The sequence below is a fragment of the Montipora capricornis genome, chromosome 1 (genome assembly GCF_036669925.1).
Source record: "Montipora capricornis isolate CH-2021 chromosome 1, ASM3666992v2, whole genome shotgun sequence".
NCBI lineage: Eukaryota > Metazoa > Cnidaria > Anthozoa > Scleractinia > Acroporidae > Montipora > Montipora capricornis.
In genome coordinates this window covers 42,697,643-42,723,534 of record NC_090883.1, presented here as the reverse complement: position 1 = coordinate 42,723,534, position 25,892 = coordinate 42,697,643, and the positions used below count along the sequence as shown (strand labels likewise).

General features: G+C 40.4%; 1 protein-coding gene across 1 annotated transcript; it reads left to right on the top strand.

The window, feature by feature from the left end:
• The first annotated feature begins 1,884 nt into the window (after positions 1-1,884).
• Positions 1,885-25,646, top strand: LOC138044987 (unconventional myosin-Id-like). The gene is made up of 24 exons (XM_068891351.1): positions 1,885-2,235; positions 3,578-3,671; positions 4,544-4,709; positions 4,872-4,925; positions 5,169-5,264; positions 5,946-6,065; positions 6,629-6,838; positions 9,740-9,994; positions 10,239-10,349; positions 11,551-11,610; positions 11,991-12,061; positions 12,143-12,217; positions 12,967-13,021; positions 14,513-14,590; positions 14,842-14,922; positions 15,494-15,579; positions 16,136-16,340; positions 18,031-18,152; positions 18,777-18,878; positions 19,391-19,535; positions 20,705-20,803; positions 21,713-21,820; positions 23,715-23,860; positions 24,328-25,646. Exons 1-24 carry the CDS (start codon positions 1,932-1,934, stop codon positions 24,494-24,496), a joined length of 3,012 nt encoding a protein of 1,003 aa, XP_068747452.1. The 5' UTR covers positions 1,885-1,931; the 3' UTR covers positions 24,497-25,646.
• Positions 25,647-25,892: the final 246 nt, after the last annotated feature.

The following is a 25,892-nucleotide window of genomic DNA, read 5'->3' as shown; positions in this document are numbered from 1 at the left end:
TTCTCCTTCTCCTTCTTCGTATTTTAAAAGACGATTTCTGATTGGCCACGAATGCGAAGCTCAGTCTCCGCCATGCCTCAGCGCTTTTGGGAAAAAAATCGGAAAAAAGATAAGATAACTAGCTACCGGAGGTAACAAGAAGCAAATTAGTTTCAGGAACAAGATAAGGAAGAATACAGTATGGTGTCCGTGGTCCGCGAGAAAAAAGGATAATCTTGAATATCTTACCTGAACGCCACGAACTGAAATTTTCCCTGAAGATATAGCTTTTCCGTTTCTTGCGATAATATTTAAATTAGCAAGACTTAGTTCCAAACTGAAATATTTCTCTTGTAATTCGAAAAAAGGTGACCGTAATCGCGAGCCCTTCGTCCGCGAATTTGGTCCTTGCTCCCGGCGCTAACCATGTAAGCAGCCCAAAAGAAATACCTGTGAATCCTGATACTTTGATTTCTGTATGAACATGAAATTTATTTATTCTTTAGTTATTATCCTCGATATATCTCAGCTACAGTCGTATTGGATGTCGTTGTGAGTATAGAATCTGCTTTTATTTTCAGTTGACCGTCTCACTAGACAGTCTCCATTTCATTATAAGACCGTATAGGTATTCTAGACATACAAAAGAAGTTACCCCGTTCGTAAACATGTATAAAGAAGATTTTGAAAATATTCAGTTAAAGCAGGGAACTTTTCCGTTTATCGAAAGGTTTCCTTTATCTGCTTTGCGAGATTTTAAGTTCTCTGGGGTCATAAGTATCACAAGTCGCGGACCAAGGACCCTTATGCGAAAATAGTTGATATTTTTCAAGAGTCGATAAAACAAAAGTTTAAAACTCTGCAGCAAATTCGTTCCCGGCCGCAAAAATTAGTTTATCTGTAAATCTGTTCTGCAAAAAGACACGTGTTCCCGTTGCATTTTTTCTTTACACAAGGCAAGTAAACATGACCATGGAAGTCACGGAGCCGCAAAAGTAGAGAATTTCTAAAAAGACAATTTTACACGACTGTCAACAAACTTGAAATCCTAACAATTACTGATAGCAGGAAAAACAAAATTTCGTAATATGAATGAAGAATAATAACTATATCATCGGAAACATTTGTTTTTGATGGTATTTTACTTTACGAGGAAATATGACATCATATACGGAAAAGGACACCATACTGTATAACAAATCTAATGTTTGGTATGCGTGTGATGTTTTTTGTTATTTGTTTTCGAAATGATCCTCACTAAGGAAAACTGGGGTTGGGATGAAAAAGTCCCTGTATTGACTGTTCTTTCGAACTGTCGGATGATTAGTAAAAGGCCACTCAAGAAAATGAATTGCCTTTTTTGCGTTGATATTGGGTGAAAATTTTGAGGAGCAATGTTTAACCATAGTAGGATTAATTTTAGATCATCGGGGTCTGATATTCTTTAATATTAAGCTCTATAGCAGGTCTGATATTGCTTTTATAGCACAATATCACAACTTCGTCTGATTTAGAATGGCACGTGTTATCACTGCAAAATCGATCATTTCACGAAATGAGCGACCGAAAGTCTTAAAAGACCGAAAGTCTCATTAAAGCTTGCGAGCTTTTTCTCACAGGGACGTTACGGCAAAGAACTGCTCTCTATGTACAAGATTCTTGAAATTATTTGGTAGGAACGTGTTGTAATCATCTTGTCCTGATCTCCTCAAGCGGAAGGGATTTGGCCGTTCTTGCCGAAGCTAAAAAGTCCAAAAATGTTAGGCGTAATTTGAAAATTCTCCCACCCACTTACCCACACCGCCAGTCTTGATATACGAACGTCTGTGATTGGTTTGTTAATTTTACATGACCAATCACAGTATTGATTAGATTGAATGCCGGCAAAACAGACTAAAAATTTTCACTCTAGACTTTGCGTGCAGTCTACTGCAGTTTGTTAACAGGTGAGAATGGCGGAACAAGAGAGCTTGAAATATGGCAAGGGCGATTTTGTCCTTTTAGACGAAATCACTAAAGAGGCATTTATGAAAAACTTAAAGCTTCGCTTTCAAAAGGAGAGAATTTACACCTACATCGGCGAAGTGCTTGTGTCAGTGAATCCTTACAAGACTTTGAATATTTTTGGAAACGACAAAATTCAAGAGTACAAGATGAGAGAAATGTACGAGAGACCGCCGCATATTTTTGCATTGGCAGACGCTGCTTACAGAACGATGAAACGGCGATCAGAAGATACCTGCATTGTTATTTCTGGTAAGATTTTTTTTCCTTTTCATCTCATTTAAGTAATATTATTCATCAAAGTTCAATTACTTTTCAAACTTTCTTTTCTACTTCGCCGAGTAACGACCAAATTTGCAGTTTTCTTCACATTTATTTTGCCTTAGTAACAGTTAAAATATTTGAACAGACAATCAAAAATGCACCAGAACGTGAATGATTCCCTTGTTTGGTGTGAATAGTTCTGTGCTGGGAGTTAAAATATTATTGTTTGCGATAAGTGACGTTTTAATTATGACGTTTAAATTCCTTGGGTGTTGCTTTCAGCCGTTTATTAATATTCACTGTGATATTGGAGCCGTTTTCCGTTGTTCAAAGTTTTGCAGCAATCATAATCATACTTTGTTTTTTTTTACAGTTTTAAGTCAAAGCTCTGCAAAGGGTGTTGAAAAAAAAGTTTCTTCATCACCTATAATTAATAACCTCAAAGTTCTAAAGAAGTTTTGTTTCAGTTGCAAGCATTGCGTGAAATTATATGCGCGAGTTTTGAGAGTTTTTATTATTTTAATTCAAATTAAAACAATCATCTTCTTAGCAATGTCTTATTAAAATTTGGTTTTTCACCTATCATAAAATGATAAATAGCTGAAGTTTCTACAACTAATATTAAAAGTTGATCAACACAGTGTTATTTTATAGACTGGTTTCAAAACATGCAAGAGTATATTTCAAAATTGTTTTGTTTTGTGTATGCATGGTGTCAAAGCAATCTATGGTATTGTTTATAAGAAACAAATATTTTGATAAAGACAATAAAAGTCGTTAAGAAAAAGGTTAAATGCAATGCAATAATAATAATAATTGACGTAAGTCCCTGATACAATGGCTTTATTTACTAAACACACAAACAGGAAAATGTTTAAGGTATGTAATTTTAAATGCACTGAGTGGCAAGAGGGTATTTGCTCTCACAGTTCTTTACAGCAAAAAATATAAGAAAGTTAATGATTATAAAGCCATTCATGGCTGATCATACAGATACCAGGTGTTAGTGTTTTGGCCTCTAAATAATCTGATAATGTGTATGAAATGAGTCATTTTGGATATAGTCTGTTTCCTTAAAATTTGGCACAAAATATTACAGCCGGGCTTGATCATTCCTGAGGATCATGTTTTCACAGTTTTCTAGTGGGGGAGGGGGGGGGGGGGTGGGGGTGGGAGATGGCCTCAGATCCCCTAGTAGTCCATAGTTAGAGCTTTTGGCATTGACTTTCCTTGGTTGGTGCATGCAGAAGAAAAAGATATCTCTCCTGGACTATGCAATCAGACATAAGAATAGAAAGGTGTTTTTTTTTTCCTTTGAATGACTTTCCAGGTGAAAGTGGGGCAGGAAAAACAGAAGCCTCCAAAGTTATCATGAAGTATATTTCTGCAGTTACAAATCTAACAAAGCAGTCTGAGGTTGAAAGGTGAGTAACTGGACTTCATATGTCAACTTTTCTTCCATTGTACCATCTCAGAAGAGGTTTGATAATCATATGCATAATAGATATTCAGATAACTTTGTGCACTCTGCAATAGTTTAGCCTTTTCCCTTCTAAGGGGATACTTATATATTTTACTCCGTCTAATGCCACAATCCGACAGATTATTTGCACATTACCCCTCATACCCTGACCCTGTTTAAGACAAATATCACTGATTTTCCAACCCTGTTTAAGACAGAATTCCAATTTTTAATACCCTGTTTAAGACATTTAACCCAGTTAAAGACAAAAGTTGATAAATCGATACCCTGATTAAGACAAAAAATGATACATTCGGGGGTAGAACCCTTCTTCAGTGTGAAGAAAACCTTTGAAATATGCAATCAGAATGGTCGCCCACACGCATGCATCAAGTTGAAATTGATGTTACAGTATAAGTCCATCAGGCTGTACAGTTCCCAACTGGAAAATTAACTTCATTTCACATTGCTTCCGTAGGAGATTAGTACCGTGGCATAACTGCAAGCCCTGTATCCCGATTGGCCCACTGAGTTGAAATTTTGGGCCACAGGGAAACCAGGGGTGTGGTTTTCCAACTTTATTTTAAAATGATTGAAAATTGATGCATGCGCGCGCGGCCATTCATCTGTGCGCTTCCTTCTGATTGTGTATTTCAACGGTTTTCTTCACGCTGAAGAAGGGTTAGACTACACTCGAAACGTCTGTGATTTTTTAAAAAATTACTGACACTTTTTGATACTTATTTTATATCAATCTACTTGTTTGTTCATTTTAAAGTGTGATGCATCTCCTACAAAAAGTTTTGGATACCAATATTGCATCTGTATTCACAGGGTCAAGGACATCTTGTTGAAGTCAAATGCAATTTTAGAGAGCTTTGGCAATGCCAAAACAAACAGAAATGATAACTCCAGTAGGTTTGGAAAGTACATGGACATAGACTTTGACTTCAAGGGAGATCCGGTTGGAGGACACATATTTAATTACCTACTGGAAAAGGTCACTTTGTAGTCTTTGTGAACTTAATATAAGTGTGTTTAAAGTTATTTTTCAAGAGTTGATTTTTGCTGTGGATCATGACGAACTTAGAAAGCTTTTTTTGGTGCATTATTGATGCTGTTGAGAGTTTCCATGTCATCATGTCAAAATTTTGCTTTTCAGTCGAGAGTGGTGAAACAACAAGAGGGAGAGAGAAATTTTCATTCATTTTACCAGGTTTGTTGATAGTAATTTATGTAAAGTAAATACTTTCATAGTTTTGATACCCAGTGTAAAGAATCTCTTATTTCCTGGCTTGCATCAAAGGAAATAGGTACTCTTGGTCCTGACAATATTATCTTTTTCATTGTGTCTTATAACACTTGACATATTTCTTAATTTACTCAAAGGAATGCTCCTAATTTATATCTGTTAATACAGACTTTCTGATCGGACTTAATTTTATGTTTTTTATCTTAGTTACTAAATGGAGCCTCATCTGAAACACTCAAGGAATTACATCTGAACAAGAAAGCAGAAGATTACCATTTTGTCAACCAAGGAAAATGCTTTCAGGTTTATAAGCATTATTATCTTCATGAAATAAAATTTGCTGGCGAATATCATATTAAATCATAAAATGAATCACCTATATGGTTTAATTATTATAGTTTTATTATTCATTAACATTAAATTAGTAACGGTCTAACATGACTGGTTGAAATTTTAGATTCATTTATTTTAGATAAACAACATCATAATAATTAATGTGTTTATGGAACAATAAGTAATTATTGTAAGAAGAATTATATACATTGTCCAACTTCTGCAACTATTGATTATTATTATTATTGTTACCCCGGTACTCACTGATCATTAAGTCATGATTATTAATTATTACCGGGGGTAGTGATCGATTAATAAATGGCATAATGCACCCAGGAGAGGGATGATAAGCTAGTCCAGTTACTTGGCAACAGCCTAAAGGACAACCAAAAATCCGGGGGGGGGGGGGGGGGGGGTTACCTCAGAGAACCTTGGTGGCACACGCCTATCCTAAGTTGTCAGGAGCACCCCCTGAAAATCAGAGTGCTATGCTGGATTTGAAACGCGCAGGTCAGATGCTCTACCCATTGAGCTGGTTCATTTTGTGAGAGCAATCTTGAGAAATTTATTTGGCAGTGGTTTATATTGCCATATATTAAAATCCAGAATGCAACACAATATTAATGAGTTTTAAACATTATTGGTTTAAAGGTGAAGGCTATCAATGACAAAACCGATTACAAAGAAAACTGTGATGCAATGACTTCTATTGGATTTTCACCTGATGAGCGAAGTACAGTTTGGAAAATTATATCAGCAATACTTCACTTGGTAATACTAATTATTGCAGAAATAAATGTAGAAATGGAAGTTACTTTTTCATATATTTTGTTGATTGTATACAAAGTGGTCTAATGCTTGCTTGTGAAGAAAATACACTGAGAGCACACATGTACATGTTTATGGGTTAATTAAGACGATTTTACAGTTTTTGTGGTACAGTAAATGTAAACTTGACTAATTTAATGTCTTATCAACTAACTAATTATGGTAAGGTCTCAGACCAACAATGTTTAAAGTAATAACAAGTACTTGTTAAAATGATCCAGTTTGAATTCAACTCAACTTACATAGCCAACAGTGAAAGCATCTAGGTATGTACAGCAAATACCTTTGTAAGGCTGAAGTCTATTATGTTTACCAAGATGTGTTGCAGTTTGATGTTTGATGATCGCTCTTAATAGAGATATTTAAAAAATATCAATAAAAGCCCTGGATATACCTTAGCTCGACCCTATCAAGCTGGGATCAATTCACAATGGGAGGGGTTTGCACCGCACCAAATTTGCTCCCAACTGCATGGGGAAAAGGTCAACGTAGCTTTTTCCTTTCAGGGAAACTTGGAGTTTGTTGACGATGATCAAGAGCAAGCCTCTGTTGTTAATGGGGACACAGAGCTTGGTGCTCTTGCAAATCTTCTTGGAACGGACAAGAAGCAGGTTTACAAGGCATTGTGTTTCCGAGTCGTGGCTGCAGGTGGATCCGTCGTGGAGAAAGCCCATCACGCCAAGGATGCTTCGTACGGGAGAGAAGCCTTGGCTAAGGTATGCATTATGATTTGTTTCAATCTATTAGCTTTAATATGATATATAGCTTGATCCCATACAAAAAATAGCGGCGCGACAATTTTATTTGTTTTCCACGGACACCTCATTTTCCATTACCGAGACCTTAGGTTTGAATTGCACGCCTTTGAGGTCAATTTTGTGGTCAACAAAACCAATTAATTAGAAAACGCAAACGAAAAAGTCACTGCAAAATATGACTTTGCGCTAGTGTCAGTATTTCATGATTATACCATGCTGTTGACATTAAATATCCTATTTACTAGTTTTTCCATCCCATAGTGCAATATGTTTTGGAGGAAACAATAGAAGTTATCATATTCTTGGATTTCACATGACGTCACGGCCGCCATGTTGGTGTCCCCAAACAATGAAATGGCGGCCTGCTGGTAATTAGTAGAAGAAGGTGGGGTTCTAAGGGGCTGGGGTCGGAACTCTCACCTTTCTGTAACTTACTTGAGATCTAAATTTGTGCGTACAAATCACTAGACTAGTTTTGTTTCACTGAAATAAACTATCAAAGGGTTATTTGTAGTTCTGTTAATCAAAGGAAATTCGACTGGGTGTTAGCCCTGGTCGTGGAATTGGGCCCGCAACCCTTTGAGGCTGAGCGAGAGCAGGCCCATGCCTATTATTGAATTCGTGATACTCCACAGCAAAGCGCACTGAAAGGGTAGGTTGGTCGTGTATCATAAGACTGCATAGCGATTTGTAGTGCCGGCGTAGGAAACCCGCCATGGCTGAGTTTTTCGAAGCTCAGCTACCGCCGGGTAACCAATGCTAAGTAAACGGTCAATATGATTACTGACTGGAGGATTTAATGGAACTTAACCACCGTTTAAGTAAGAAGGGGGTGGTTTCTAAAGAAACTGTGGTGCTGCGTCGGTGGAGAAGTAGTATACAAAAATTTGGTATTATCAACGGAGTTGATAATGTAAATTGGCCACCGTACAGAGATTCTAAAGGCTGACGTTTCGAGCGTTAGCCCTTCGTCAGAGCGAATCGAGGAATTAGTTTTTATAGTAGAGTAGGAGCTACGCTATTGGTGGTAACATGGCAACGTGAAAAATAGGAATATATTAGTTAAATGAAAAGCGTTCGTTAATACCGTGAGGATTAAGGGTGCCGATTTGGAAGATGAATTTTTGTTCTAGATTCTTGCGGCTTTCCGTCGTACCTAAATGTAGGGAAAGGCCGCAGATAGCCATGTGTTTTTTGGAGTGGTTAGGGAGATTAAAATGACGAGCGACTGGCTTAGATGCATCTTTGTCATTCTTCTCAACATCGCGAAGGTGTTCGCGGAATCGGTCACCTAGTCGTCTACCTGTCTCGCCAATGTATAATTTATTGCATAACGTACAGCTTATGCAATAAATGACATTTGCGGAGGTACATGTGAAACGATCGGTGATCTTAACAGATCGCTTAGGTCCCGATATCTTGCTAGTGTTAACAATGAAAAGACAAGTTTTGCATCGTGAGCGCGCGCATTTGAAAGTGCCTGGTTGCGCGTTGGTTTTGAGCGCGGTTCTAACTAAAAAGTTGCTTACGTTTTTGTCGCGTTTGAATGAAATAAGTGGAGGTTGCGAAAAGATTCCACCAGTCTCGCGATCATTTTGGAGTAATTTAGAATTATTAAGAATGATACATTGGACTGCGTGATTATGAGGATGGAAAGTGAGGGTGAATGGAATTCTGTCATTCTTGTCTTTTTGTGACGTTTGTAGTGATGACTGTCGATCAAATTGGTTCTCACTACGAGGCAACCATGCGTACGTAGCACAAGTCTGACGCATACTCGAAGTTTACTCAAAGCTCAGCTAGCGTTAAAATGGGGAGTGCAGGGCTGGCGTAGTGGCGGGAGCACTCGTTTCCCATCAGTGTCGCCCGGCTTCAATTCCCAAACACGGCGTCATATGTGGGTTGAGTTTGTTGGTTCTCTACTCTGCACCGAGAGGCTTTCTCCGGGTACTCCGGTTTGCCCTCTCCTCATAAAACACATTTGATTTGATTTGCGTTAATTTACAGTGTCCCCAATTACCGATAGTGCTCCAGCACTTACGACGACTCGACACTTAAATATTTTAATTTCCTTTCCTATTCCTTTTCCGTTTTTATACACAGAAGAGTATTGATGCAAGTAACACAAATAACAAGTTATGGCGTCATCGCTTTTTTTGCGTGTGCTTGCTTTGCTATCGAGGTCACGACCTACCCGCTAAAGGCTTTGAGCAATTTAGCCTTGAACCGTAAATGTTTTGAACCCAGGTGTCATATCATAATTGAGCGAAATATGCGGATCGTCCTCAGAAGGACGCAGTTGGGATAGAGAGCTTACGCATGCGCGTTTTTGAAACGCGGACGGCAACCACAAGTGAGCTGTTTTCCCTTTAACTTGTTTTCACTCAACCACTTTTGCTTTGCCAAGTATATTTTCTCCATTACAAATGGTTAGTATAAAAGTCTGGGAGACACCACTGTCCTGGCATGCGAAGTGTTCTCTTCCGGTTGCTTTCCGCGTCTCAAAAACGCACGTGCTTAAACTCACTATTGACTGTCGTTGAAAGCCAACTTGAGCGGAAGTTGTCTTCAGTTTCAAGTGATTTGTGTATTGTCACTAGATGGTAGCAACACTCCTGTCGTTGATGTGATCGGTCGACTGTCAGTTAAGCTTTATAGATGCCTGAAGATGACTTACGCTTACCCGGACGATCGTACTGAACTTAATTACCCGTAGCCTTGAACGTAGCCCTGGGCATGAAAAAGGGACCGCCGTTTCCATGACCAGGGATCAAGCCATGGTCCATCATTGTACATATGCCCTCTTTGAGCCCCTTGCCGTTCATAGAATTTCGCTTGACATCTCTCTTCTTGTTTCAGGCCATGTATGATCGGCTGTTCACGTGGATCGTTGGCAAGATCAATGACACAATTGAACTGCGTGATATGGTGTCGCACGGTAAATGTACAGTGATTGGCGTCCTGGACATTTATGGCTTTGAGATCTTTGAGAACAACAGTTTTGAACAGCTCTGCATCAACTACTGCAACGAGAAGCTTCAACAGCTTTTCATCGAGCTGGTGCTGAAACAAGAGCAAGAGGAATATCAACGAGAAGGAATCCAGTGGGAAGAGGTGAGATTTAAGTAGTTAAAGATCAAAGATTAGAGGGTCGATATGCAAAGCAATACGTTTGATGTAGAACATCTATAGAGCGGAATTAACTGAAGTACGTGGTCATCGATGTTAATTCGGGCAGAATCGGAAAAACCCGAGTGGTGCTATCGGTAGTTGAATATCTTCGACCTTCGCATGGTCTACCACTTCTCAGGCGTAGCCAGCCCACTTTAAACGATATTTTCTCCACATTACATTTCAGATTGACTACTTTAACAACAAGATCATATGTGACCTGATAGAGCAGAACCACAAAGGAATCTTGTCAATCCTGGACGAGGGATGCAGGAATATTGGCAATGTGTCTGATCAGGTATAGAAAGACTTGTCTGCAAAATACACCGAAACCATGCGGCTGCAAAGTGTGAAACCGCGTCAACCTAGGCCTTCAAAAAAAAAAGGAATTTGAACTGAGAGATATTCTGTAATGTAAACGAGGAAAATGGTCCGCAGAGATTGCACTAGCCGTAACCTAAATGTTCGGATGAAATTCTTCAAAACGACTTACTTTTTACTTTTCAACTGGAATTTTTGTTAAGTGGTAAGCACCCTTTAGACTACACTTGAGTGCAAACTCACTCGCTGAATGACACAAGATGTTTTGGAATTTGCTTAGAGCGGTTTTCAATTGAGTGCCGAAAGTAATGAGTGAATTGCTTTGGTTTTTCATTACTTCACTCAGTGATTGGTTCAAAGTTCTCGCGCAACTTTTTCGACCAATCACAAGTGAAACCAAAACCAATCGTGGCTCGCGGGTGCACATTTTCCCGCGCTTTGTGTCAGCTATACGTGTAATTTCTTCGAGTTTTGATTGGTTTACAGGATTGTCTCCGTCCTTTTGATTGGCCAAAGTAATTACGTTGGTTTTGGTTTTATACGACACTCGATTGAAACTCGCTCTATCATTGGACAATGGTCACACCAATCCGACAAATCAGAAACAGGGGGCCAATTTACTGAGTTGTGGAGTGGGTGAGGAGTAAACGGCACTAAAATTTGGTATCAATTGCCGACAGAAGATTCAAGAGGTGTTTTGAACGTGATCGGGAGCTGTTAACCAGAAACGTTCATTTGTTATCGTCTGAGCCATCAGCAACTTGAAAGTCACAATTGAAAACAACGTTGTCTTATGTGTTTGGTTATCAGTTTCTTTTCGTCCCAAAACGTTGGGTTTTAGGAGGAAAAAAATTGTGCGGCTCGTTTCTTTGGCGTCCTGAAAAAAAAAAACAAAGGCATTTAGATGCACCATCGTGCTTTCATATGTCTGGTAGCTCAAAAATATGACTGCCGGGTCCAGAAATTGCAACAACTTGGTAACGCGCTGTTGAGTACAAAGCCAGTAGCCTTTGAGAATCGACTTTCTCCTGGTTATCTAGGCTGGTTAACCTTATGCCGTGCGTCGTAGATAGCGGTTGGAAGAAAGAAAAGGAAAGACAAGACTGAAAGAAGAAGATCGCCCTTACAAACTGCAGTAACTGCTCGTTTTCGTGATTTTGTTCTCAACTATTTTATAGATGTTGTTGCAGACAATGGATCAGAAGTTAGGCAAACATGCTCACTACAGAAGCCGATTGGTAAGTGAAGCGCTTTTAGAGGAAGCGCAACTTGGGCCGGTCTGAAAAGATGTGATCTCTATGCTATATGCCGTTGCCCCCTCTCAGAAAACTTTTTTTTTTTGGTCGCACTTTTTAAAGTGTATTTTATCCTTCATGTGCCATGTTCAGGACGAGTTTTTAACCTGTTGTTCGGTGGCGGGAGGGCTAACTTTTATTTGTTTATATTTGTCAGGATGAAATAAACGCGGGTTGAACACGCTTGTCGCAAGAAGGCGGCCCAGTTTTAAGCACCGCGAGTTGCAATTTCACCAGTTTGTTAGTATCACGGACGAATATAAGCCGGGGATTCCGTGTTGTCTAATGTTCTGAACTGAAAATATAATTTTTTTTACTCTTAGACTGATCCCACTGACAAAACAATGGAATTTCACCGCGATTTCTGCGTCAAACATTATGCTGGTAATGTAATGTAAGTGATGTCAACCTATCATTTGTATGTGCGAGCCAAACTGCTGTTTCTTAAATCCTTTGTGTTATCTTTTCGTTGTAGCTACTCCGTTTCTGGCTTCCTGGATAAGAACAAGGATAATCTCTTTCAGGATTTCAAGCGACTTCTTTATAACAGGTACGCACAAGCCTGAGAATTTCCTTTCCATTCCATTACTCTGGCTTAACGTTTCGCTCAACTTACCGTATGTAGACTTTCCTGTGAATTGAAATACGTTGAACCAACAGCAACCGAATGTTGGTGTACTAAATTGAACTTAAGTATCACTACCTCAGGCGCATTGTACAAGTTTTAAAGGATGAAAGAAAAAAATTACATATAGTAAAGATTGAAAGACTTAGAAACAGAAAAGTACTTGAAAGATTCTAAAACAATGGGACTAAAAGTAAGACTGAGGCCGAAATGTCGTCGTTTAAAATTTGATTTTTACTATTGAATAGCTTTAAAAATTCCTGACCGAAAAAGAGAAATTAATGCTAATTTACTTTCTTTTAAATATGACTGGAGTTGCTTTTAAGTGTGGTAAGCTTTGCCTAGAACCGGACGGTGTCGTACTATCTTCAGCCAACAAGTTTCGTTCGGGAAAAGTTTTGCCTTTAATCAAACACTTCGCCTAACATGCATTTTATACCCATCAGTGTTGTAATGTTTATTCGCTGGCTTTCCAACAACATCCCACTGGTTTCAATGACCGTGTTACATATTCAACGGCTGCAATGTTTAATACTTCAAGGGTCGATTCACCGAATGCGACATAATGCTTTGTACAGGATTAGGGATCGATTCACTGGATGCGAGATGTTTCGATTTTTTCTTGATTCAAAGGCAATATTCTCTTATGTTTCCATCATGTTTCTACTCTACAGCTCGCACGAGCTTCTCAAAGAAATGTGGCCGGAAGGAAAAGATGACATAACGAAGGTAAATGTTTAGTTTGAGTGAAATATATGATGTTTGTCACCCTGCTAGCAGAGCCATTCATTTGATTGCACGATTTTGGCGTTCTGGAGAAAGGCACTGCATGAATCGAGTAAGATCTTTATTGAATGTGCGCTGCATGTTGCCAGGATACCGTCTCGAACCCAAGCCAAATATGCCATATCTCGCCGCCATCTTGGTTTTTCGTGGTACAGCGGGCTCAATTATAACCATCGGTTTTGTCACTAAACGGACGCTCGCATTGGAAAAACCGGTTTGTCAAGAGAAAACAAGATTGACTAGTCCAGAAGTTCGGGCTGCGGCGGCTTCAAAGAGTTGACACGATTTGGGCAGAGCCTTCTTTTCTCCTGCTCAGTAAAGAAAAAGACAAAAGGAGGCTCTGCTCACAGGGTGGATGTTTGTATATGATGTTTCCGTCCTAATATACATCCTAATTCGAACGTGAGCATAATGTGCTTACATACCTATACATACGTAAATCCTGAGAAACTAGGAGTTTAGAATCCTACATCATGCAAATCCTAGGAGAAGAAAGAACTAGATCCCACGATGTAATATCGTTGGCTGTGTACGCAACACGTAAACATTTGCACGTTTGGTAAGCAACAATACTTCCGATTCGTATCAGGCGAGAAACTGATCTACTTGGTCAGAGTTGATCTACCTGGTCAGAGTTTTTCTCTGTCCTTGTGTGGGCCCGTTTTCATTAGTAGGGCTAACGCTCACATGGTTCATATGGGGTACAAAACTAGCACTTCACATTACACTCTAATCAGTTAAGTCTGTTGAAATATAAGTGCTACACGGCCAACGTTTGTAAAATAACGTAACCCTTCCTTGTACTTGTACATGTTCATTGCCGTGACTTAAACATCTTCAGTTCCCACGGCCTGCTCCCGTCTGACCTTGTAGCTCAGTCGATAGAGCAGCAGTGATCTAACCCGAAGGTGGTGGGTTCAATTCCCACCCTGGTCAGAGTTTTTCTCTGTCCTTGTGTGGGTCCATTTCCATTAGTAGGGCTAAAGCTCACATTGTTCATAAGGGGTATACAAAACTAGCACTTCGCATTACACTCTAATCAGTTAAGTCTTATCGACTAATAGTTCTACGGGTCACGTTAACTAAGTGTCACGCTTTCCTTAACTTTACTACACTACTATGAAAACCACGAGGTACAACCTCGTTCCCTGGGTCTCTCTTCTCTGCCTTCATTTCGTTGAGAAAAGGACGACAATGGAGGCAGAGAAGAGAGACCCTGGGAACGAGATTGCACGAGGTAGTCTTTAGATATCCGCTTTACGATGCTCAGACCACTACGAAAAACCGAGGTGCGCGATAGTATGACGTATGACGTCATTGAAAATTGTGCAGAAAACGCAAACGGTCGACGCAAAAAATCTCAAAAAAGGTCACCTTTGAAACCACAGAACATCCAGGACACCCTTCATTTATTATTTGATGTTTTTCCAACAGGTAACTCAGCGACCCCCAACTGCTGGAGCATTGTTCAAGGGCTCAATGATTGCTCTTGCGGAAAAACTTGCCGCAAAGGTAACAATTGCACCTCTCCTGTTTGCACAGTAGGGTCTCAGAAAAACTGCCATGACACCCCTACGCATCGCTGAATCGGGATATCTCTTTGCTCGATACTAGTATCGATATTTCAACAAGTCAATACGCCGTATCGACAAATTTGTGAAATCAATAACGGAGCTTTGCACATCTTGATGATTTATAAGTGACATAAGCAGAGAAAAAGAAAGCGTGTCTCATCCGAATGTAAAATATTTTGGCTTTTGCAGAAACCGTTCTACGTCAGGTGCATCAAACCCAACGATATCAAGTCATCCACCGTTTTTGACGATAAACGAGTCGGCCATCAGGTGAGAGAAAAATGGAATTGAAAAAACGTTGATTGAATTTAAGTGCCCGGGTCAGGAATAATTTTCGGTATCTTTGTTCCCGTGAAATGTTTCATTATTAACGGGCTGGTCTACACTAGCGACGCTAGCTATAGCATTACTTGTGAATGATAGAATATATATTTCTATATTTGAACTGCGGAAATTGAAATACATGAGTTGAAGATAATCACATCGCCACGTTCAAGCCTGGGTTCTTTTAAGCTTTCTTCACAACTGCGTCTGGGTATTTAAATGTCTAGTCTGCTAGCGCTGGAGCACTAGTTAGGGACACTGTAAACGGAAACCAACAAATTAACGCAAATCAAATCAAACATTGGTTTTTGAGGAGAGGAGAAAACCGCAGAGTAGAGAACAACAAACTCAACCCTCATATGACACCGAGTCTTAGAATCGAACCCGGGCCACACTGATGGGAGGCGAGTGCTCTCACCACTACGCCCCTTTAAGCAAGCCTTGTTTGCGTTTCTTTTAAACGCTATCGTTTTTAAATCTCTGCTTTATGTTAACTGAAGCATGATTGTCTTTCAAGGTGGATTATCTTGGACTGATGGAGAATTTACGAGTTCGCCGCGCTGGATTTGCGTTTAGAATGCATTACCCACGCTTTTTTCAAAGGTAAAGGGACTCGCGATTTATCTGAAAACTTTTAGATTATTAATGTCAAGTTTCTATGAAATTCGTGAGTTAAACGTTTTGCGGAAATGCATGCCATTTAAAATCTGACATAAATTGGTCTAGGCGAGGCTTGGTAAACGGTTTTCACTTGTGCTACACGCCGTTCGTCCAGTATAAATTTGGTAGCTATTCACCTCTGAGGATATCTAGCGAGCTTAGCGATAGTTCAGTTGCAGAGCAGTTTGAAGCGCAATCGCACAATCACATACTCGAGGGTAACCGGTCGACTCGTATCCACTCGATTCGTATACCCAAATTTCAGTCGAGTCCTACCCATTCCCAAATAAATTACGACTCACTACGACTTAGCGTGAGCTCGAATCACGAGTTCTTTTTCCATCGAACTCAGAGTATTGAGTGCGAATCACAGACAACTAGGTACGAGATGACCGACAATTGGATACCAGGTACCGTAATTCGTCTCGAGTACCGTTAAAGCCAGGACTTTTGTTCAGGGATCATTGCAACTTTTTAATCCGTTTCTTCTTATCTCTAGATACAAAATGATCGCAACGAAAACTTGGCCAAATTACAACGGCGATGAGAAGGATGGAGTTGCGGTAATCATGAATGAAAGTGGTCTTTCCTCAGATGTTAAGTTTGGCCGCACAAAATTGTTCATTAGGACTCCCAAGACAGTGTTTGAGCTGGAGCAAAAGCGGACAGAAATTGTGCCAAAGTTAGTTACGATCCTTCAAAAGGTAAGGCGACCGAAAATATGTGTGCAAATTGCATTTCTTTTTAAGAGTTATGAAGTTGGAAACAGTGTAGTGGGACTCCTGCAACGTGGAACTATTTTCCGTTTCTGTCGATGGTCTCACTTTAGGGAGTTTAAGATCTACGACGGCGACGTCTTTCGCGATTATTAGGGAGCTTACGAAACGACGACGCCGACTGCATCGACGACGCTACAAAACAATAGGTTTAGTGATCAAAAACAATGGTTCTGCACGCTCTGCACGTGCGTTTTACATTTTGGTACATTTCCTTGGCGTAATCTCCTAAATGACGACGTGAAATGACCAAATTCAAGGTTCTGTGGAGGACGTTAGCATATGACGATCAATTTTCAGTTCTCTCTCTACGCTTCCAGCCCACTCATACCAGTTTAATTCCTCGACAGTTACTACACATATTTAACGCGAAACGAAATGAAATAGTTTCGTAGTGATATGAATAACGCGAACTTGTATTTTTAAATGAAGTTCTCGTAGCCGTCGTCGTCCTCGTTTCGTAAGCACCCTATTCAGTCTCGCTCACGCCCTACAATATGGGCGAAGTCAGTTTCCTAAAAACAAATTGGTACGAGCGGTTTCAGAGTGAAAATAGAGAATGAAAAATTCTCTGTTGCATGCTTGCGTTGTCGTCAAAACCTCAAATTCAAGGAGGTTACGAAACGAGGACGACGACGGCTACGAGGACTTCATTTAAAAATACGAGTTCGCTTTATTCATATCACTACAAAACTATTTCATGTCGTTTCACGTTAAAAATGTGTAGTAACTGTCGACGAATTAAACTGGTATGAGTGGGTTGGAAGCGTAGAGAGAGAACTGAAAATTCATCGTCATGTGCTAACGTCCTCCACAGAACCTTGAATTTGATCATTTCACGTCGTCATTTAGGAGATGACGGCAAAGAAATGTACCAAAATGTAATACGCACGTGCAGAGCGTGCAGAACCATTGTTTTTGCTCACCAAACCTATTCGCCCTTGTCACACGGCGGCCATATTGTCCCGGGAGACCACAAAAGCTTTGTTTTACCACGCCAAGCCTCTCAGTGGAAACCATGGGGGTGAGGCTTGGCGTGGTAAAACAAAGCTTTTTTGGTCTCCCGGGACAATATGGCCTCCGTGTGACAAGGGCGAATTGTTTTGTAGCGTCGTCGTTTCGTAAGCTCCCTTTTGTGGATTTCACGACGTCGTCACGCAGAGGACCGGTAACATACTTTCTAAAATCCGTGCTGCACGTGCAACACGATCATTTATGCTATTTTAACTAATGATATTATTGTTTTGTGACATTAGGGCCGTTTATACGAGAGAAAATAAGCCGCGGCTAACTCTGGCCGCGGCTTACGTAAGCCGCGAAAGGAACTATTTATACCAGTATAAACTCCCCGGCAAGGATAAGCCGCGGCTTGAGAAAGCCGTGAACGTAGATTTTGTACCATTTATACGAGGTGTTCGCGGCTTACGTAAGCCGCGGCCAGAGTTAGCCGCGGCTTATTTTCTCTCGTATAAACGGCCCTAATGTCGTTGTCGTAGTCGTAGCCGTCGTCGTTTCTTAAACTCCCTTTTAAGATTTCACCGACCGCTTTTCTTAAGCAGTATGTCATGGATCCGGCTGGGCCTTTCATTTCAGTAATTTCCCCTTTTGTTTCTTTCAGCACTGGAGAGGTACTCTGGCTAGAAGACGACTTCGACAGATCCGCGCCATTAATGTGATCGTCAACAGTTTAAGAAGATACTGTGTGAAAAGCTTCGTGGTCCAACTGCGTGATGCCTACAGGTCAGCTACAGGACAGAGTGGAGTAGGGGAGGGGAAGGGAAGAGGCTGGGAGGGGGCTCCAGGGGAAGCTTTTTCGGGTCCCTTTTTGATGGTCGAGTTTTGCGGATTCGCATGTGACATTTTTTGACATCTCATGCATTTCGTGTAGTGGCCATCGAGCGCTAGACAGTTTTTCCCGGTGGTTCCGTGAAACTGGTTTTGTCAGAAACTCATTCACCAAGAGCGGAAACTTTCCGCAGGCGCAGACTAAGGTTTAATCTTCGGCTGTTAGAGTAACGTCTATCGACGAAGTTTGTTTCATCCAACCAAGATGTACCAAAGACACCAAACTACCACATCTGGGGCTACAACGTCCCCTTCACTTTGCAATCAGTGTGTTGGATCCTTAAACGCCCTGCAGAGTTTACGAAAATTACGATGTTGCGTAATTGTAAGAGTATAAAACGCTGGTTTTAACGCAGGGATGTGATTGTGTTTGATCTAGAAATGCGTAAATTGGAAGTTAAGGTACTTAGGGACTGAGAAACTATTAACCAGTGGCTCAGTTGTACAGGGTTTTCTCTGTCAACTGCAAAAAAAGAAAAAACAGGGGTACTTATTTCAAATGTTTCTAATTCCTTGCAGCAACTGCAAGAATCTTCCTGACTATGGCAAAAGCATCAAACCACCCACTCCTCCCTCGTTAGCCAAGAAGTTCTTCTCCCATGCCAACAAGATTTTGGAAAGGTGAAATAAGTGGTTTATGTCTTTGTGTGTGCTTTCTTTTTATCAAAGACTTCGATTGTATTCAACCCTTGAGGGTTTAGTATCAACATGCATGTTCTCCCAACTGTCCCATCTCATTTCTCATTTCGTAGCTTGGGAGACTTGAGCGGCTCATCTCGCACTAATTGTTTGCAAGGAAAGCGAAGTTTTTTGTATGTTGCACTTTTAACTTGAAGGTATACCTTTGGTTTAGATCTCATGGAAAGCTTACTGAAAAAAAGTTCGGAAAACTCGAGCGTGGTTTACTTTTTGACGGGGCGTTGTTGAGCACGATCTTCTCCCAGTGTCTTCCATTCGATCAGTTTGCATTACTCATGTCCTAGGGATATAGGTCAACACCGCAAGCGCCATTCTACTTCAAAATTTTATGTTCACGGAGAAATTTTAAAATATTGCTTGTTTCTAGATTCTTTGGTAAGGAATATTGTTTGCGTGTGAAACGCTGACTGTAAAATGTATTGTGTGGTCCACAGGTGGTGGGCTTACAAGGTGCTGTCACGCATTCCAAAGGAGGAACATGAAGAGGTCATGCTGAAGGCAGCAGCTTATGACTGTCTGGGTGGAAAGCGAAAGAACTGGGGACTACAGACGCGTTGGCATGGAAACTATATCGCTAGGGTAGGAATGTAACATTGCTTTGTTGCCTTTGGCAAGGACGCAAAGTACACAATTTCAGTAGCAAAAAGTATTGAAGCTACTTCGATAACAGATAATAGCCATCTTTCGAGAGCTGCTACACCAGCTAAGCAAAAACTTGTAGCCGGTGCTATCAACGCGCAGGAAGTCACAAACCTCAAATCGACTGAAAATGTAGGTAGCGAGATTTTTCATGTAATGATCATTGAAATCCACCTTCTCCCATGAAGAATCTTCTTCCGACCAGTGGGGAGTTCTAAATATCGTATGACTTAATTGAGGAGTTTTGAAGCAAGCAACCATGGACAATCTTCCTGTCGGTGTACGTTGGATCAGTGGCTTGATCTGATCGGCGTAATTACAAGTTGAGAAACTAAATATTTTAAGCAAGAGCCGATACAACGTAGCTTTGACTTTAGTGATGTACTATATTTCGGCTGGCCAAACAAGCCTTCTTCAGGTACAATGACAGTTTACACCACTAAAATCAAATCTACGTTGTTGCTCTTGCTTAAAATATTTAGTTCCTCGACTTAATTGACCCCGCAAAGCGGTCAATTAAGAATTTTATTTTATTTTATTGTGGGTGCAGCAATTGGGCGCAACTATGAAAAATCTAAATTTTCGGGAATATCCTACTTTGTGCTACATTATTCAGGAAAACCGCCAGTAAACCATACACTTTACATAAAGCTATGCAGACTGACCAAGAGCCCATGACTAGGAGTGCGTACATCTTCGCTGTCTTTATGGAACGGCGTTTTTACTGACCGAGTTATTTTTAGATTGATTTTCCCACGAAACCAGGCCTTTCCAGCTAATCACAAGTCTTGCATGACAAATTATTACTACGGGATTGAAAATGGTCACTCGTACAAGCCAAATCTTATTTAAAACTCGTCTGAAACTACCTTGATCTGTGAAAATGCCATAACATAAAACCAGTATTGGAGTTGTAGTCTCCTGGTTATGGGATCCTGCACGTTTTTCCAAAAGATTATTCCAACCTTTCACAACAAACATTGAAAATAAGCAAACAGGAACACATTTTACGAAAGGAAAAATTATCTCCCAACACTCAGATTTTGTGACGTACCCTTATTTATAGCATAAGTATTGATAATACAGCCAGCGCTGTTTTCGTTTTTCAGTTCGAAGAAAACTCCCAAGCGGAAATGTTCAAGAGGAATGTTGCTAACCGATTTTCAACTCCAGGAGAGAAAGTGCTGTTTTCATCTTACGCCAAAAAAGTAAGAGTAAAAGTCATTTATCGTGGGCAGCTAATTTTCTGTGGACAGTTCCTGGCATTCTTTTCAGGGCGTAAACTTTCAGTAGGGAGCACGCCATCCAATCTGGTGGTCGTGGATTCAGTTTTCATCCTGGTCAGGCCAAGGCCCATTTCCATTACCGGGGCTAACACTCAAATGGCCGGATTACATGGGATTAAAGATACCACTTAAAATTACATTGTAATAAATACCTCTGTCGAAATATAAGCGCTAGACGTGTGAAAAAACGTTCCCCCTTCAAATCAGCAACTGGTCTCGTTCGCAGCTGTCTTCGAAATCTCACGTGACACTCCCTTTTGGGACGGCGTTGCGTAACAGCCAAAAACGCTGCAGCGAAGGAAACTAAATTGGCAAACGACAAGCAAAGAAAATTCATGCGGGTTCGAGCCAGTCATCGGTCATCATTGGTTTTGCGTTCCCTCTGATTGGCTGAGAGCGTTACACGTTATTTTTTAGCCAATCACCATGCATAGCAATGTAAAAGCAAAGCAATTGCGAGATTGCTTTCGACGACCGTTACTAAATTAAGAATGGCTTTAACTGATAGTTGTATGTAAAGTAGAAGAAAAACTTCGAAACGCCGGCAAGCGCGAGTAATCGCATGGCTGTTGCATCAACCGCGGAAAAATCATACGTCCAACATGAAACACCAGAAACTGGGCAGGCACTGCTTATCTCGTAAAAAAGGATGGGCTTCTTTTTGATTCGGGATTTACTGCAGTAGGATGTCGGCGTTGAGGGAACTAGCGACCACGTAATTCTTAGCTGTCAAATTAAGAGTTAGTTTACTCCTTAACAGTTATATCAGGCGCAACGTGTTGCATACCCCTCAAAAAAGATCTCACCAACTTACGCCTCGCATGTTTTTAGATTAACATGAGGATCAAAGCCGCTGACCGTATTTTGGTGGTGACGACAGCATCGATTATTAAACTGGATAACAAGTTCAAAGTTATGAAGATGGTCCCACTGGATAAGGTGTGTAAAATGTTGACCTCAAATGCATAGAAAGACATCATCTTTTTTTTCCTTCCTTTTTTTCCCTTCGGCTATAACACTGTTTTTCTCTGTTTTTCAATATGGACAGTTTAATCTATCTAACCGTTCCATGGACCTGTTAAGCAAGAATCAATTTTCAATACTACCCTGTTTATTCAACAAGTTAATAGATGCAATTTATAATCGTGGTGATGCTGTAATGTACCCTAAGAAATGGTAAATGGGTGACAGTGGACAAAGCGTCAACTGAAAAGGAACCCGCACTTGTCTCACCAGGATTCCTTTAGCTCAGTGGGGGAAGGGTATACAACCTGTGTTACGAAGTTCGTAGGGTCAATTCCCGCCGAGAACGCTTTCTAGTTGTCCCTTCGCACGTTTCCAGGCAACTAACTGTCAAATTTATTAATGTCTTTGAGGTAGCAATAGCGTAAATCAACCTCTGTCATTCTGTGATTTTGTAGCCTTTTCCAGGATCCCAGATAGACGGGGAAGCGAAAAGCAAAAAAATGCATGAGAGCTGGGGTCAAGGTATGGCGGGGAAGCCTCGTGTGTTGTAGCAGCTCTCGTAACGTATCATGTGATTGATTGGCTATCCAAGCCAAAACAAAAGATTAAACAATTGAAAATATGACTTAGACGTGAAAACGATTGATACTCCTGACAATACCAAACAATAGCGGGTTACAAGAGCTGCTGCACTTACTGAAAGCCTCCCCCGCCTTCCTCGATCTCAGCTTCCAGGCGTTTTTTGGGCGCAGTTCCGCTATTCGCTTTCTCGACTGTCTGGGAACCTGCAACAGGCTATTGATTTTGCGGTCTTAGAATGGTTTAGAAAGCATTCACAGAAATGAACGTACAGCGGGACAGTGGACCTTAAAGTACCTCTGTGATCAAAAAAATCACTTTCTTTTTTTCTTCAAATTTTGAAAGCGTGTTTGCTTAACACCTGACTGGCAAAATATTGAACTTTTATCTTTATCCAAAGGTCGTTTACTTGGAGTGTGAGTTTTGGATTTTACGGTCTGCCATTACTCACGTTCAAAACTGACCGATTGGACCTCAGAGGGTTGGATCCAGGGAAAAGTGACCTCAAAGGCTCACTAGCTTAAAATTTCAGCGTGTGAATGCAGTTTATTATATATGCAAAACGCGAGTTTAAAAGTTTGAAAGCCCAAAACTCCCGTGCTGCATATTAATTCTGCGGCGTTCACACGCATTGCATGCCTTTCTCTCTCAAGATCTTAAGTTAGTAGTGGCGAACCATTAAATAGGAAAATTCCAGTTACAGTGCAACGCACCTTACCGTGGCCACCCAACAAACTTTCACATTTGACAATTACGTGTAAACACGTCAACTCAACAACCCATGCAACGGTGTTCAACTTACAACTCGTGCGAACTTTGCAAGGACGCGTGACTGTCAATCAAATTCACACATCCTGATTGGCGGACAATTTGTAAAAAACTTAGTTAGGTGGCCACGGTAAGGCGCGTCGCGCTGTAAAATAAACAAGTGTCTTTTTGAAATCAAGGCTTAAAACTTCGGTCGCCTAGTGTTTAGTTAACATAGTTTTTAAATCCAAAGAAAAATAGGAATTGATTTTTTGGTCGCAGGGACACTTAGACTCTAAAAACAAATTGGCTGCTATGAAACAAGAGGTCAAAAATAAAGTGAAACTATGATCCTCGCAGTCACGAACGCAATTTTAGCAGTTGCGTAGAGAAGCCTGAAAATTTCAGGACTTCAACGGGCTTATAATGGGCTCCTGCCTCACTTGATTTTATATCCGCAGTTCAGTATATGGTTCATTTCATGTATCATTTCGTTCGTAGGTTAAAATAATTGCACGGTGTCTGTGTTTTTATGTTATAGGTAACAGGTCTGAGTGTAACGCCTGGTGATGATCAGCTGATCGTAGTGCATATTCCAACCAATGACCTGGTTATATGTCTGGTCAGTGAATCAAAAGCCAACCGAGTGGCTGAATGCATGGCTACTTTGTACCTGCAGATATTCCAGTGAGTGATTTATCTCAGTTATATTCGCATTTTCTGTGAGAGAGAATGGGTCAGAACGGAGGGGAGGAGAGGTGGGGGAGGGGTTGGTCGTTTGAAAGAGATGTTGGGGTGGGTGGGTGGACTGTTCACTTGGGCAACACTGGATCTTTTTTTGCCTCTTGAAGCGTTGTATGGCGAATTTCAGTTGAATCTCGAAAGTAAATTTGCGTTCTCTTTGCATTTCCACCAGAAAGCTTGTTGATTGGTTCTTTGCGTCACTTTCTCAGCCAGTCAGAAGCAAAATCGAAACAAGGTGTCTTAATCGCAAGCATTTTCCCGCGCAATTTGTCGGCTGCATGCGTTGGCTTTTTGCGTTATGTTTGATTCATTGAATTGTCTACGTCTACATTAATTATTCTACCTTTTGTCATCTTTTCACATTTTCCTTCGTTTTAACCTGTAGTTTTGATGTTCCTTTGTTATCACAGAAAATGTGGTAAGATGTTGGACGTCCGCGTAAACGAGCGCGTGAAGTGTGAACTTGGTAAAAAACCCTACAATTTGACGGTCAAAAACTGCTCATTGGACTCGGAATTGACTTTCAAGAAAGTTGGAGGCAGTGACTTGACGCTGATGTGTCCGTCAGAGAAAGCTTGAGGATACAGTGCGCACAGGCTTAAATGGAACATTTTTTTCTTAAGAGTACTAAAAATCGAAGTTGATTATAGTTAATGTTAAGTTTTGGTTTGGGCAGGGCTTAGAGATAATAAAAAAATCAGAGGCTTTTTTCTTTTATTTTTTGTTGGGCTGACAGACTTTTGGAACTCTGCCTCTGGGTCGAAACTGACTTTGTTCAGCGTGCGCCTTTTACTGTCCGGTGTCCGGGTTTACTAAATAACAGTGTAGTTATTGTCAAGTATTATGTGAGACAGTGGGCTCAATCACGGTCAGCTAACAACAAGGAGCATGGCCACAGGAGGTCCGCAGGAGGATACTTTATATGGTACCTTATATTGTACCACCGAGCATGCTTTCAGACAGCGCCATCTAAAATCATATACAGTGCTATATGAGAGCATTGCCCAGCAGTTGTCATTTCTAATGCTTCGTTGAAGGATTTCAAAGAAATAAATTATGATAAAATGCCCATTGCTGGCCTTTGGGATCGAGACGTGTTTAAAAAAGTAATTTACACCAGCTACATTTATATTTAATTTAAAATACTAAGATATCGCAGTATATTGCAAAAAATATTTCTAAACTAACTTAATCTCGTATTTTTTGCCTCTAAGGTCAGCGCAAAGCGACACAAGGGTGTGTTTTTGTAAATATTCGTATTCAAGCCTGTCCAAACGAAAAATGTTAAAAAGTAACACTTTCTCAGGGGGTGACCAGGCATTTGACTCTTTTGCGCATCTTCTACAGGAAGATCAGCATTTGATGTGTTCATGCGTGCTGAGACGCTTAGGCAACCAGTTTCTGTCTTCTGTAATTTTCTTTGTTAATGTGTTTGGTTGTTTTATTCCACTTGACCACTGGATAAAATCTTGGGCATTTTTATCACTCAACATTTACCGTTCGGACGGGCCATAAATTGATAATGGGTTCATTGGCGGACTCAACTATTCGTATTTGTATTGAGGTAAATAGTTTTGTTACCAAGGTGAAGAAATGTTTTCCTGCTTGAAGGTCATTGTTGTAATATGTCTTTTAACCTTTTCAAAGGAATATTTTAAAGGCTTCCCTCTTGTACATTCATCAAAAAGGAAAAACAAAAGAGAAATAAATTACTAAGATTATTATTAGTTGATCTCTTTGCTTGGTCAAGTCTTTTAGTGAGTTAAGTCACGTATCAATTTGTAACCTTGGAAACGAATTTGGATTCATTTTTATCAAGCAATGTGAACACCCAGCAAAACACAGAACGTCAAATGAACCAATCACCAGCCGACGCAGCCCATTGCAACTACCCAGGGCTCACTAAGAATTAGCCAACGTGATCTCTTTCTCAAATGAAGGATTATCTTTCACTGTTAGTTTGTTCCAAATGAAG

Excerpts from the sequence above, each read along its gene's own strand:
- LOC138044987 (XM_068891351.1), top strand. The coding sequence starts at position 1,932 with ATGGCGGAACAAGAGAGCTTGAAATATGGCAAGGGCGATTTTGTCCTT. Across the intron at positions 3,672-4,543 it reads AAGCAGTCTGAGGTTGAAAG|GGTCAAGGACATCTTGTTGA; the intron begins GTGAGTAACTGG and ends CTGTATTCACAG. Across the intron at positions 6,839-9,739 it reads GGAGAGAAGCCTTGGCTAAG|GCCATGTATGATCGGCTGTT; the intron begins GTATGCATTATG and ends TTCTTGTTTCAG.